The 15151-nt window shown below is 51.8% G+C and overlaps 1 protein-coding gene across 1 annotated transcript in view; it reads right to left on the bottom strand.

Moving 5' to 3' along the window:
* Window positions 1-15151, bottom strand: part of LOC144946912 (FERM, ARHGEF and pleckstrin domain-containing protein 1-like) — a 97114-nt gene that overhangs the window by 10906 nt on the left and 71057 nt on the right. Inside the window, exons 19-23 of the mRNA XM_078875980.1 lie at window positions 13556-13663; window positions 12501-12583; window positions 9339-9472; window positions 5404-5576; window positions 1493-1600 (exon numbers count right to left, since the gene is read on the bottom strand). Of these exons, the coding sequence (XP_078732106.1) occupies window positions 1493-1600; window positions 5404-5576; window positions 9339-9472; window positions 12501-12583; window positions 13556-13663 (606 nt within the window). The remainder of the gene's footprint in view (window positions 1-1492; window positions 1601-5403; window positions 5577-9338; window positions 9473-12500; window positions 12584-13555; window positions 13664-15151) is intronic.

Consider the following 15151-nt stretch of genomic DNA (forward strand, 5'->3'; position numbering starts at 1 on the left):
CTGTGGTTTTCACACCTGATGATGATTGCTTGTGTTGCAATCGAAACGTCGTGAGAATTGTATTTTTAATATTTTTATTATTTTATTGTTTCTCTTCTACGTGACTTTACCGAAAGAACCAAGAATATGAATCCCTGCAGTCATGAAAGCTTTAAATCAAAATTCATGTAAATCTTGTTCTGTACGCGGGTAGTTTTACAACTTCGGCAAAATTTGCACCGCTGTGCCAGCACGCAAATTGGCACGGGATCTTGAACGTCCGCTCTCAAGCAGACGGAGCCGATTGTCACGCGGTGTTAACCAGGGCAGCCTGCCAAAGTCGAGCTGGGAGCCTCTGCCACAATCGGCGACCACGCTACCGCTGGCCCGTGTCACCGCCACGGTGAGATGCGGCACGACCCAGTCGGTTTTTATTTTTCTCGCGGTTGTGCCGTTCTGCTCTCTGATATGTTTTCGGGTCGTACCGAAACGTCGGACATACTGGCCGAACAAACACCCATGCTGGGCACTTCTTCGGGGAACTTGAATTTGACGTTTCACGAAGACGCTCACAGGGCATGGAGCGAAACATCGGACCTCGTGCCGAACGCGTAGCTTAAATACGCAAACACGCGGGAAGACGAGATGCAGTAAAGTGAGCATTGAACGATGCTGCCCTCAGGTGGAGCGTCTTGAGACCAGTGCTCTGATGATGATGAGGCTTGGTGATGATGTTTGGTGATGGTGATGATGTTGCTTGGTGCTGATGATGTTTGGTGTGACGGTCCCACCTGATGACGGAGACTTGTGTTGCCTCCGAAACGTCGTGATTTTTGTTTTTATTTTATTTTACTTTCTACGTGACTTTACCGAAAAAACCTAAGAAGATGATTCCTTGCAGTCACGAAAGCTTCAAATCTAGATGATGGTGATGTTTGGTGATGAGGATGGTGATGTTTGGTGATGATGGTGATGTTTGGTGATGATGATGGTGTTTGGTGATGATGATACTTGGTGGTGATGATGTTTGGTGACGACACATGCTGGATGCAGTAAATGAGAAGAGAGAACGGAGAAAATACTATTTTGGGCGAAAAATTCGCCATTCGTTGGCATTATTTGGTATTAATGCGCTATTCTATGTATGTGTATGATGATGTCTTTGTGTCGGAGCTAAATGCCAACGTTGAGGTCTGCTCGCCAGCAGAGGGCTGCAGGAGATAGTCCGTGCAGCTTTGCTGTCCCCCCTCCGTTGACGGAGCGCAGGCTGCAGTGGTTTCCTGTATGTACCGTAGACTAGCATTGCCTTGAGACGATTCCACTCCTGCGTAAAAATGGCAGTACGTTCAGGAGCTAAATGCCAACGTTGAGCTCTGCTAGCCAAGAGAGGGCTTCAGGAGAGAGCGAGAGCTCGTATGGTTTTGCTGTCCCTCCTCCGTTGAAGGAGCGCGGGCCCCCAGCTGGTCGCTCTGCGGCCCGTAGCGTTTCCCACGCGGGGAAGATCTACGCTCACCTGGTGAGTTTTGTAGAAGAAGAGGCAGAAGTTGGTGAAGACGACCCAGAGTTTCTGCCAGCCGCTGTTGTTCTTGAACTTTCTCAGGAGGTAGCCAGACAGCTGGTTCTGACGGACGCGCAGAGAGAGAGCAAAGACCACCCAGCGTGAGATCTACAACGAGGACTGTCGATGACGATGCGCATCACCTTACAATGTAGGAATCACGCACGCGCGCGCGTGCAGTGTGCCTGTGCCAATCCTCTGTTGGACGATAGGCTCCCCACTCCGTGCGTGCCACGGGAGCGTTACTTTCACCATTGCTGCATTGACCACGGCTGGCCGAGGGCTGCTTGGTGAAGGCGAGGAGCATAGGAGGTGTGGGAGCATAGAAGTACATTCCAACGGTACACTTCGCAGCACTGCCCTTTTGACGCCCCCACAATGCAGGCCTTCCACAACCTCTCCGTGCTTTTTGATCAACCATCCATGCGCTGTCCAGGCTGCGGCCCCGCTTAGCATGAGATCTGATGAAATCGGGGGTGGGGGTGCATTCTGGGCGATTATACACCGGGACAGTTATCTTTGTTTATTTCTTTTGTTTTTAATTCAGCTGCTATTACAGGTTCACGTTTGTCACTTAGCAATTTCACGAACGCACGCGTCCACGATGAAATATACCAACGTACGGGCTGAACCTATGGGCACGCGGCCGGTTAAATTCGTCGCGGCGACGCGGACGGGCGGGCGGGCGGTGCCGTTTGCCTCTCGCCGCAGAGGTCACGGTTCGAATCCAGCGGGGGGCCATGATTAATATCGTCGGTGTTTTTTTTAGTATGAATGCACCGTCTGCTTGTCGCAGACAAGCAGATCACGTGGTGCTATTGACAAGATCGTGGCTATCGCGTGCCGGTGTCATGGTCCAAATTTAAAACGTTTATCCTGCAAATTGGTCAAATTGGAACGTTGAGTAATTGCGCAATCCCCCCCCCACACCTACTGCTACATCTTAGCAAGACCCTCCTGAAAGAGAGTTATGAGAAAGACATTTCTGTAGTGAAATATCTGTGTCTCTTTACGTGTCACGTCCCTTCTCAAACAGATCATGGCCTTCTTCCATGCACCTCGCTCCAAGCTATTCATCGAGAAATTCGTACGACACCCTCCCAGTTGCATCCAACTGTTCAAATTCCTTCTGCAGCCTTAATCACTTTATTCCCCGGCTTTTTGTGCCTCGAATGTTCCCAGTCAACATCCATTCACATTCAACGTCTTGTTTTCTCATAACATGTCCGAGAAATCTAACGTTCCCTTCTCCAATTATTCTCATTTAACTTCTCGTTGTGTGCCTCCCGCTTTCCGTGGAATTTATTTTTAATGTTGCTCGTCTTGTACGGAAGTACATTGACAACATTCCACGTGAGCATTTTGTCCAACAAGCCATCTCGAGAGACTATTGCAACCCGAGTTCCCCGACTGAACACTGAACAAATGTTTCAGGTTTGCTTTCGCACGTGTTCACTGTGAACGCGTGCGGACAAAGTTGCAGACCTAAGAGGAGTGGTTGTAACCGAGTCAGGCAATAGAACACGGCTCTAAGAACTCGACGGAAAGACCGTGCCCAACATCCGCAGGGCGCAAATCCCCCACGCAACTCGGGGCTCTATAAAGTTGGAACGTTGCTTCAATTCATACATTATTCAGGTAGATCGCTGCGCTGCGGACATTTTTATTGTATCCGCACGCAGCACTTTGCTGTTTCATTCAAATCCTCGTGGACAAAATTCACCGAGGCAGCTTTTTATTGTTCGTTCTCGTGCACTCGGATCTGCCCGAGGATGAAATCCGTCCGTGCGGAGCTTTGAGTTGCGGCACCACCTACGTATAAAACAAAGTGAGCCCTGGCGGCAGGCTACCAAAGCGGGAGGAAGGGCTAAGAACCGTGGAAACTGGAGCCCAGTTTCATTCCTTGGTTCACACCAACGCGACGTCAATGGGCTTCACCATCTAAGCAGCGGATTGGCAAAGGGGCTGCGAATGACCGATCCGTAATGAAGGGTTTTCTTTCGGGTTAGATCGCGTAAGTGTAAACGTGCCGTTAACCCACCGCCACCCGACACACAGCCAATTAGTAACATTTGCCACGTCAACAAAACGATTAGCTACGACTTGATAATAACGGATACATATATATATATCGGTCGCAGAAGCCTACGTGTTAAACCGAACCACGAGTCGTTCATATTCAATACCTGCTGCATGTCTAGGTAGTCACCAAAGGAGAGGCTGGCACGTCGGTACCAGCAGACGTGGGCAAGGGAATTACATCGCCAGTGGCGGTAGCCCGGGCGCTGAGAAGGAGGTCGGGGTCGCGGGGACGGCGGTGACGGGGTCAGGGCTGCGAGAGCGTCGGAGGGGGGGCGTAGAGGGACAGCGCACGCACGCACGAGACGGAGAGGGAAAAGGCGGCGGTGCGAGTCAGGCGTTTCGAATTCGCTTCGACGGGGCGCGAGGCGAGCGCTCGAGAGCGGTGGGTCGGCACAGGGGCTGCGACCGCAGCGGAGACCCAGGGGCCGGAGGGGGCCCCTCTGGGCGCCCGGGGCTACGAAGAGAGAGGGGGGGGGGGAGAGAGGAGGAAATTGGGAGGAGTGGGGGGGGGTTCGGTTAGGTGGGGCGCATTTTTGTTCCTTGCCGACCGCGCTACGCCGACTGTGCGAAAGGGCCGTCACCGCCACGGTTGGCTACGTACGGGTGTGAGAGAAGTTCAACGTACACACGAGAGGGCGTGCGTGCGTGAACCAACCGGGTGCCTGCTGCAGTTTTCCAACCACCAATTTCAATCGTAAAGCCCCGGGGGGGGGGGGGGGCAGGGGGGGGACTAGGCACAAGCAACAGCGGGGTGGTCGAAGAAACCGATGGACAAAAGTTGAAAAGGAAAAACGCGAAGCCGGAGGGCGACGCGAGGCAAGAGACGGAGGTTTAAAAGGGAAATAAAACGCAGCAGCAGCAGCAACAGCAGCAGCGGCTGACACCGCAAGAACTGCCGGTCACAGCCTGGCTCGGCGTGCCGGTTGTAGAGGGGAAAGGAGAGTTGAGTAAAAAAAAAACACAGACGGACTGATGACAACATCGGGGAGAAAACAAATCGGCATCCTCCCGGGAGACAAGATCCACACAGATCCAACTGGAGAAAAGAAGGAAGAGAGGGAACGGTGCACGCCCTGAAAGGAAGATACAACAAGGGCAGTCGGGAGGAAAACAACGCCTCAATGTGGGTGACGAGGAGGGTCCCGCGTTTGTTCCCGGTGTCGATGGCGGTGGCGGACACGTGCCGGGCGAATTTTTTGACGACGTTGAACGTTCACCTCGGGAGACCGATATCGCTCTGCGTGTCCCAGCCGCAACTCGCCGCTCCGCCGCGACCCCTAACCCCAGCCCTGAAACCTTCCGCGGCGTGCCATTCCGCGGTCACCAACCTTCGCCGTTCGTATCCACATTGCAAACAAACTCAACACGTCCGTCGATCACGCCGGGGCATCGCGAAGCGAGCGAGCGTTCTATCGGCGACGCTTCGGGCGATGCCCCTTCTTCACGGCACGTGGAGAGGGTCAGGGAGGTCGAGTGAATGTCTACAGATTTCGCCGTTACACACGGACACCCAAGGCAGTTCAAATGACGCCGCTAACTTGATTGGCGTCGTTCTCCCATCCACGCGTCCAAACCCGCTGCGTCTCTCAGTGTAATTCGGCAGCACGTGTCATCTCTGGGGTTCTTCAAATTTGCGCCCCATTTATACTGACGTCGTTTTTTTTTTGCTTGTCAATGACGGCGTGGGCCTCGGAACCACGCGAGAAAATTTGGTCACCTTCGCTTTAGACTTTGACGCGAAACTCACGACAGAGACCGGAACCCACCCCCCCGCCCCCCGCTACCTCAGCCGCCCGGCTGATGTCCAGCAGAGACACGCTGGTCTGCCGGTGGCAGCACACTTGCACGGTGCTGCTCGTCTGCTGGTGAACGGACAGCCTCTCGGAGGAGGCTCCGTGAGGGCTCCGCGGAGACGCGGCCTCGTCCTCGGCCGAGTCCTCCTGGTCGTCGGAGGAGTCTGGCGGGGGTGGGGTGGAAGCGACAGGTTTTTCGCGCGGGAGGGGAGGAAGGGGGGGGGGGAAACGGCGTTCGCGGCTTCTTCTCATCGGTCTTTGCTTCGAAGGGGGAAACGGAACGCCTTGTACGGGGCGAGCGCGAATATCGACGTCGATCACAGGCGCATCGTGAAATGCCTATTTGCTCGTCCATAACAGAGGTCATTTTGGGGTTAGATCGCGTAAGTACAAATGTGTTGTTAAACCCGCCACCACCCGACGCAGCCAATTAGCAAGGTTTCACGTAAAGTAAACATGGCAATTCGTTATGAGTACAGCACACCGGTGTGTTGAAGAGTAAAATCCCACTACATTTACAATTGGTAGCGTGACGTTTCGCCAGCAATTACAACTAGCGTCATCAGGTGCGCAGTCAGAGCTGTGGTCGCGATGGCGATCAACACGGACAACAAGCACACGCGAGTGGTGGGCCCATGACTGATTCGCTCCCCGACGATTTGACGGATTATACCGTGATCCGGGGTGATAATTCAGGAATGGATTTTGTTTTATTCATTGCTGTGAATAGTAGCGCCTCCAGTGGCTGCAGAGGTTATGTTAACGCTATTAAGTGCAACATATACGATAAAAAAATTTCAAGCACGCGATTGATGTATCGTGAAAACAAGCGATTTTATTAATCGATGTACAGCGCTACAACAGTTATAAGTAATGACCCATAATGATGGTGTGTCACGCTGCCATGTACTGGACATCCGTGAAAACTATTAGACATCGGTGAAAAAGAGCTTCATAGCTCATCAGATTCCTCGAGCATAAATAAAATATTCTGACTCTGATCACTCCGGAAAAAAATTGTGTTGCGATCGATACGTCGTGATCTATTATTTTCTACCTACGTGACTTTACCGAAAAAACCAAAGAGTATGGATTCCTGCGGTCACGAAAGCTTCAAATCAAGATCTATTGTTACATTGTGCAACTCGATGTGGGTGTATCATGGGGGACCTTTTTGGCAGTATCAAAGTATGAAAAATAAGAATAGGTTTTTTTCCCTTTCTGGTAATAAAACATGTGGTGGTAAGATGTTCAAACGCCAAATAGATCGTCTGCATTATTTACACATAATTGTGGTGAACATGCAAACAAACATCCTCTGATAATAATAATAAGAACGTACACATTGTCTATGAAACGGATTCGCCTACACTAGAGACACCCTTCTGTATGGCCAAGTCTCACTACCAGTGTCAGACCACAGAACGCTAAAAGGCGAACAGCACAAAGACACTGCACGTATCAGAGCATTTATATGGCTCGGGGTGAGTCATTTATATCATGGGACCTTTTTTGGCAGGATAAAAATATGAAAAATAAGCAGAGGTTTATTGCCAGAAAGGGCAAACACAATTCCTATTTTTCGATGTGGGTAGCTGAGCAGGAGAGGGAGCGGCTCACAATGGGAAGGTCGCGAGTTCAAATCCTGGTTCGTGGTTGACTTAGCCAATCATCCCGCCAAGGTGGATAAAATCGTGTACCACTTAATGTGTAAGTCGACAGTGGTTGTCCTATGGTTAATATCGGCCCTGCCATCGGAATGTGGAATTTTCGCCACTTGCTCAGGGCTGTGAACGGGCTATGAATGCAGCGCTAAGGGTCATACGAGCGTGAAATCACGGCGACGTTTGAGTGCGATTCGTGTATCGTGTATTCATATTTGATGAACAGAGAAGTGTATGGTGTCATGCCGAATAGCCATGCAACACGCACATCCATTCGCATGTCAGTGCTGGAATCAGAAAGTGCCTGAGAGCAATGATATGTGTGTATGTTGAACTTTTTTTTTGCACCGTACGTAGCCAACTGAGCTAATCGGAGCCAACTGAGCTAATCGCAGTTCCAAAGAAATTAGTTCGTCAATCTGGATGATTTAAAAGTGCACAGCTCACAGTGGGCTTCCTAATAACGGCTGGGAAGAGCGTTCCAGACGGCCGCAGAAGCGCATGTGGAAAGCGCGCGGTGGCGATGATACGGTGACCACCGTCTTTAAATCATCATCTGCCGCACCATTTGAAGCACAGTCCTCAACAAGGTGCTGCCTCGGACTGGGCTCTGCAGATTGTGGCCAGGCACCCGTCACACGGCGCGATTGCCGCTCTGCGATCGGAGCCACGCAGAAGACGCCGTCAGATGCCGGCTCCCGAGGCCAGAAGGGGGTTTTTGTGTGTCTCGCTACCGCAATCAGAATCTTTACATTTTAGATTGCAGGAGGAATCCGATGAGCTATGAAGCTCATGTTTTTTTTTCTCACGGATGTCCCAGTATGGGCGGTTCGGCAAGTCTATGACAGCGAGCAATGCACAAAAGCACACCATAGGAGTGCAAAATAAAGTCACTAAATAGACAAAAATAAGACAAACATTCATTACATTATCCAGATTAGGCAAGGCAGCAAAAACAACAAAACAACCCCAGACCACACCAAGAAAAAATGGCAAATTAACATTGAACTATCGATACACCCTTGATGTAGTTTCAAAGGTTTGGTGTCGATCAGACCCTGTTTAACCCTGTGCAGTGTCTTAAGGTCAGTACTTTTGTTTTACAGATCACTCACACATGTTAAATCGTGTCTTTAAATCCAGCGCTTGAATCTGTTGGACATATGCATATTATACATATACACAGCAGCTGCCATTCGTCATCAGGCGTCACTGATATCACCGCAGCATCCGCGCCAGGCTAGGCACACTCTGAGGATGTGTGCGGGGCGAAGGCTTGATGAGTTACCAAGGGAGAAAGCCCAGCGGTGTGGGTGGAAAGGTGAAATCTGGCCGTGCGGAGGTCAGGTGTTATGGGTCAACAGATTAGAGTCACACACACAAAGACAAAGATTCCCCATGTAGCCTTTGCATAGTTTTGGGGCAAGTGCTGTTCGCAAGTAGCGCCTATAAAGGCTGGCACAGCACACGAGAGGGTGGGTGGCCAGCACCACGCCCAGCCGTGTTTATCTCTCCAATGTTGATGTTTACAAACCACGCCAGGTACTTATCTGAGGCCGAGTCGACCTAGGGGAGGCCCAAGACAAGATTCAGATAATCGTCACCGGTGTTGGCCGTGAGCGGGAATCGAACTCAGGTCACTGGGTTTGTAGCCCAGTGTGCCAACTACACCGCCACCACTCAGCACACAGATTAGAAGCATATACACACACATACAAAGAGAAAGAGAGAAACCCCCCATGTAGCCTTGACAGACTATTGGGGCAAGTGCTGTTAGCGAGCTCCTATGAAGGCCGACACGGCACACGATGGGGTGGGTGGCCAGCACCACGCCAGGCCGCGTTTGTATCCCCAGTGACGATGTTTACACACCACACCAGGTGCTCATTTGAGGCCGAGTCGACCTAGGGGAGGCCCAGGACCGGTTCAGACAATCGTCACCGGTGTTGGCCGTGAGCGGGAATCGTACTCGGATCGCCGGGTTCATAGCGCTGCGTAGCGCTAACCACTACAACTACCGCTCCGTAGGTTCACACACGCACGCACAGACACACAGACACACACGCATGCACAGACACACACACGCACAGACACACATGCACAGACACACACGCACACACGCACAGACACACACACACACGCACAGACACACACACACACGCACGCACAGACACACCCACATGCACAGACACACACACGCACAGACACACACACACACCGACGTGTGAGCGCCATCCGGGGCCGTGGTAGCGTGCGACTCACAAATGTGGCTCTCCACGATGTCGGTCTCGCGGCACGGCGAGTGGCCGGCCGTGGCGTGGTCGACCGTGTCGTCGGCGGCGCGCCTCGCCGCCAGCGTGACGTCCTCCACCCACTTGTCCATCTCCTCCGGCGAGCTGCGAGCAGCAACGTGAAGATTTTCGTCGGGGGGGGGGGGTGGCGGTCGTCAACGATGGGGCCGAATCGCGTCGCATCGGTCGCGCCGTCGACCGAGCCGCGTTGTGGCGTCAGAATCGGAATCGTGATTTAGACCGGGGGAGGAATCCGATGAGCTGTGAAGCTCTTTATGCAGTGATGTCACAGGTGTGCGATGTGGACGGGCTCGCTGGGAAGGGCTCCGTCAAGAGCAGGTGCGAGACGGCATTTGGACTCCACCGGATTTGGAACGTGTATTTTCAGTGCCTTACATTACGTGAACCCCAGGGTGTCAATTATATTTGGTCAGCAAGACTCCCCTTGCAGAAATAGTAACCCCTTCTCCACCCCCACGGTGATATCAGAATTAGGGTTGGAGTTATGATTAGGTTGAGGGTTGGTGTTAGGATTAGGTTTAAGGTTAGGATTACGTTTAGGGTAAGTTTTTCACGAGCACTGCCATGAGACTGGTGATTACACCAGGTTCTCTCGCTGGACATCTGCGAAAAAGAGCTTCATAGCTTATCGGATTCCTCCGGTCCAAATTGAAGATTCCGATTCTGATTGTTCACGGCGTGACAGTGAAACCGATAATATCTTAAAATCTCAAGAGCTACAATTTTTCGCCAAATCAAATGCAACGCAAGAGGGCGGCCGGGTGGCTGGCTCAGCTGTCGGAGCGCCGTGCCGGCACCTCTGAGATTCCGGGTTCGATGTCAGGATTCGGCCGCCTGCGATTACAGCGGCTTCTCAAGAACAGCGGCGTCGGTCGTCCACAGCCCAAATCCGGCGTTTAACAAGACGGCTACCACGTGGCCCTTGCTCCTGGAGAGATGCTCGTACGGCAGGCAGATGAATTGTCCAGAAGCTCGTACGGCAGGCGGATGAATAGTCAAGATTCGAGCACGGCAGGGGGGGGGGGTACGAGTGACTGAACGGGGACAGGTGGATGCGGCGACACTGAAGCGGCGTCGCCACGTGCCCGCCACGCCGCGTTGACGATTGTCGCCGGCGTGGGGAATTTAAATTTGGGCTGCTATTCCTGTGCCGTCGGGAAGCGTCGTGATCCCAGCCTCCCAGGGCAGCCAGGCCCGTTTGGAGCTCCCACCGGTCGGGTCGGCCTCCGCCACTCTGTACAGCGGAGATCCTCGGCCTCCTTGATATGCAGCACCAACCCCCCCCCCCCCCCCCACATCAAGACTACTTCTGGATACCCCCGCCTCTCGCCCCGGCCCATGCAAACAACACAACGACGGTCACCGGGGCCGCGATGCGCAGAGAGATCGCAACGTGTCGGTGCGCTCTGCGCGCGTCGAACTTCCACGTTTTGAGCCACGCTCGCTCTGACACACCGGGCGGGGGGGGGGGCTGGGGGAGCGGGCGGGCGAGGGGTGGACGCTGGAGCGAGAGAAATTCATCTCGGGGCGATTCCTTTGTGCGCTCGCAAACCGCCGGGTGGCTCCGGGCCAAACCAACGCCTCCCAATACCCTACCCGACACCACTCCACCTGTTGCGTGGCGACCGTGGTTCTTGTTGGCTCGGCCTCTTAGCTGGGAGAGAGAATGAGAGAGCCTCAGACGGGTACACCACCCCCTGCCCCCCCAGTGAGAGGGCATGCCCAGGGACCGAAGCCCAAGGCTGGCAACCTCTCTCCTCTCTCTCTCTCTCAAACAAAATAATTCAGAGCGAATTCCCTGCTGAAATGAGCATCCAGGCGTTGATGGTCACCTCCTGTTTACAGCCCTGAGCCAGTGGTGAGAAATTTGCACATTGCCATGGTGGTGGAAAGGCTCTCACTCAGGTTCAGGTACAACCGCTGCTGATTTCCCTACCAAGTGGTTACCCACTTAATCGACCTCGGAGGGATGATGGGTTCGTAGCGCAGCGTGCTGACTGTAGACCCACCCACCCACCCACTTCGCCACGCACACAAACAAAGACAAAGATCCCCCACGCAGCGTGGACAGACTGCCGGGGGAAGTTTTGTTAGCGAGCTCTTATGAAGGCCGGCACGACACACGTGGGGGTGGGTGGCCAGCACCACGCCCGACCTCCCTTGTCTTCACCCCGCACCAGGTACAAATTTGAGGCCGAGTCGACCTAGGGGAGGCTCAAGACCTGTTCTGATAATCCTCACCGGTGTTGGCCATGAGCGCAAATCAAGCTCGGGTCGCCGGGTTCGTAGAGCAGCGTGGCGCTAACGGGTCGCACCACCGCTCGACACATTCACCCGTGCCCACCCACACACTCACCGACACCCACCCGCTCACTCACGTGGAGTGCGATTCGGCAGAGGGCAAAAGTGAAGGCGCGGATGTGGGGCGGCTCTAACGACAGTGACGCGCGTGAGCGTGGGTCACCGAATCGGTCTGCTCCACTCACCATTAAGGGCCTCGCCAAGGCTACAGAGCGGGCCACACATCAGGTGCCGTGCTCTTTCCCACTGGAATGTTCGCACCTCCGATTAGCACGGTTATAGATACGTACGGTGCAAAAGAAGTTAAACATATATAGACACAGCATACGTCAGTTTAACACGAAGGCTTTCGCGACCAATATTATTCATGATAGAGGTTTTTGGGTTAGATCGCCTAAGTAACAATGCGTCGAAACTGAGATTGTAAATGTTGTGGATTCACTCTCCAACACGCCGGTGGGCTGAAGTAGTAACTACTTGGCGTTTTGTTTACGTGACAAATCCCTTACTGATTGGCCGTGTCGGGTGGTGGAGGGTTTTCGACACATTTATACTGACGCGATCTTAGCCAAAAACCTCTATTAGGAATACAACATACGTGCTGGCCATATCATGTGCCGTGATCATATAATGTGCCGTGATATATCCACTGCTGGTCATATCATGTGCCCCCATAACGGCAAGGCCCTATTGACTTTGTTGGCAGGTCGCTGCTGCGCTCCCCCCCTGCCCCCCCCACCCCCCCCCACACCCACCCCCCCCACACCCCCCCCCCCCCCCACCGTGTCGACCGGCCGCCTCCGGCACTTACTTCGCAGCCACGACGACGTGCTTCTGCGGGGTGGACAGGGTGAAGGAGCAAGGAATGGAGAACTCCCTCTCGCTCGCTGTGATCTGGGACGGAACGACGAGGGGCGAGACGAGCGTGAGAGCCGACGGGTGGCTCAAAGAAAACGAGAAAACTACGAACCATGTTTTTTTAATTTTCGATTTAAAGCTTTCGTGACTGCAGGGATTCATCTTCTTGGTTCTGTCGGTAAAGTCACGTAGAAGGGAAATAATAAAATAATAAAAAAATAAAACGTTATAAATTAATTATATATTCTTTTATAATATTTTTTTCTTTTATTTTATTCTTTTCCTTCTACGTGACTTTACCGAAAGAACCAAGAAAATGTTTTCTAATTATTGTTGTTACCCAGGTGTAAGGGTCCCTCCCCTCTTGGGCCATGTAGCTCTTTTTCAGAAGCCACCGGGCTTTCGCAACGTGCGCTCGACATCGCTTGGGGAATTTATCGCCGCCCAAATACTCTAAATGCGTCACGTCGATTCAAAATGTGGAGGGGAAAACCGGAGGCAGCCGGAGAAAAATCCACGTAACCCACGGGGAGAGAGATATGCAAACTCCAAATATACTAAACTAAAAACTTTATCTTGCCAGGTAAAGCCCAAATAGCTATATAGAAGCGACCTGGTCACAAATGATAGCTCAACAAATTGGCTTATCACGTGGAAACTGACAGCAGCCAAATACTGTAAACGCTCGCTTCTAAATGGAGAGGGAAAAACCGGAGAACCCGGAGACAAATCCACGCGACACACCGGGAGACGGACACCGCACACTACAAATATATAGCAGCAGGCGTCAGGATCAGGATCGAACCCATGACCTCCTGTACACCAGGCGAGATAGTGAACAACTCGCCACTGTGGCTCGGAGGTCTAGAGACTCCGAGGTCGAGAGACTCTGAGCCAGCACCGCTGAGATCCTCGGTGAGAATTGTCGCGGGCAGAGGAGACGGGTGGGGGCGGGTGGGGTGCGGTGATAATTGAGGTGCGTGGCACGTGGGGGCCTGTGCGTCGTGCCTTCAGAGTGCTGAGCTGCATCTTGCCGTGGACCTTGAACTGGTTGTTGGTGGTGAGCGCCTTGCTGGTGTACACCAGCATGTCGTTGAACTGAAACCGCAGGGCAAATATTCAGCCGGGCAGGCGAGCCCCCCCCCCGACCCCATTCATGTTGTCAAGCACAAACAACAACAACAACAACATGATCTCTTATGAGTCTTCGGATACTTTCAGATCAGGTCATGTATAGCGTTATGCCTCCACCGCACTGCTCAAGTGTGTCTGGGGTCAAGGGCGAGCAACCCTTCAACCTTATTCTCATTTGCCACGAGAAGCAATGCACCACACGCCTTGTAGGAGTGAGCCTTTGAGCTGCAGTGAACCAATGATGATGCCGATTGAGATGTCCGATATGCTTGTTGTCCACAATTGCACCCAATTAAAACAAAACAACATCTCAAGACGTTAGTCGGTAATAACATTGTGGCCGCGAGAAAAACGTTTTGGGCAACGGCCCTTTTTTGGAGCGCGTTGAGAGGCGAGAGAGAGTTGATGTTCTTTCATTCAAGTTGTTTAAAGAAATGTATCCGGGTAGGCATCTACATCATGAGGCCTCCTTTGCCAGTACCAGAATATAAGAATAGGGTTTGTCCCCTTTTTTCTGGCAACAAAACTGAAATCTTTATTCAGCAGTTTTTTTCTTGCTGTGGTTGTCCCACCTGATGACGATTGCTTGTGTTGCAATCGAAACGTCGTAATCTATTATTTTTCTACCTACGTGACTTTACCGAAAGAACCAAAGAGTATGAAACCTTTTTACAAAAAATCATGTCTGCATTAACCACAATACTTTTGGTCAGAATGCAAACAAAAAACACACTCTAATAATAGCTTTCCTTTTGAGCCTCGTCTCAAACGGTGCTAGACCAGAGGACGCCAAAAGGCGTTCTGACCACAAGTATTGTGGTTAATGCAGACATGATTCCTCGTAAAAAGGCTTCAATTTTGTTGCCAGAAAAAATGTGAAAAACCTATTCTTATATCCAGGTAGGTTAAGATTTTTTTTTTCTATCAATCGACAGCCATTTCAGGGTGCCTTGTCACGGTGAAATGTGCAGAATACGGCGCGCTCGTCAGATTTAATCTCTAAACTCTTGGCTCTGATCGTGGCATTTTCCTCGACTGGCGCATTTAAGCGGCGATCAATTGATGTGCTTCTTGGGCCAATACGGGTGAAATAAAATCTGAATAATACGCAGTGATCCATTTGTAGAAGCGCCACTACTCCACGCAAGATAATAATAACTTGACGGTAGAGGGCAAATTGTTTCAAAGCCTCTACGTGTCTCTCACCAACCTCAAACAACTTGTAAAATATTTCAGCACTCTCGATAATCTCTACGAAATGGAGTCTCTACCAAAATTCAATCACGCCTATTGAGTAGAAAGTTAAGAGGGTTGTTATAAATCAGTGGGATATCTGAAAAAGTGTCATTTTTTTGTTGTCATCTCAGCTACATTGTTGTAGTCTTTGCTACATTTACCATCAACTTATTATGTTCTTAAATTCCATCACACAATATTTCACAATTACAATATTCTCCAGAGTATAATGCA

The sequence above is a fragment of the Lampetra fluviatilis genome, chromosome 43 (genome assembly GCF_964198595.1).
Source record: "Lampetra fluviatilis chromosome 43, kcLamFluv1.1, whole genome shotgun sequence".
NCBI classification, from domain to species: domain Eukaryota; kingdom Metazoa; phylum Chordata; class Hyperoartia; order Petromyzontiformes; family Petromyzontidae; genus Lampetra; species Lampetra fluviatilis.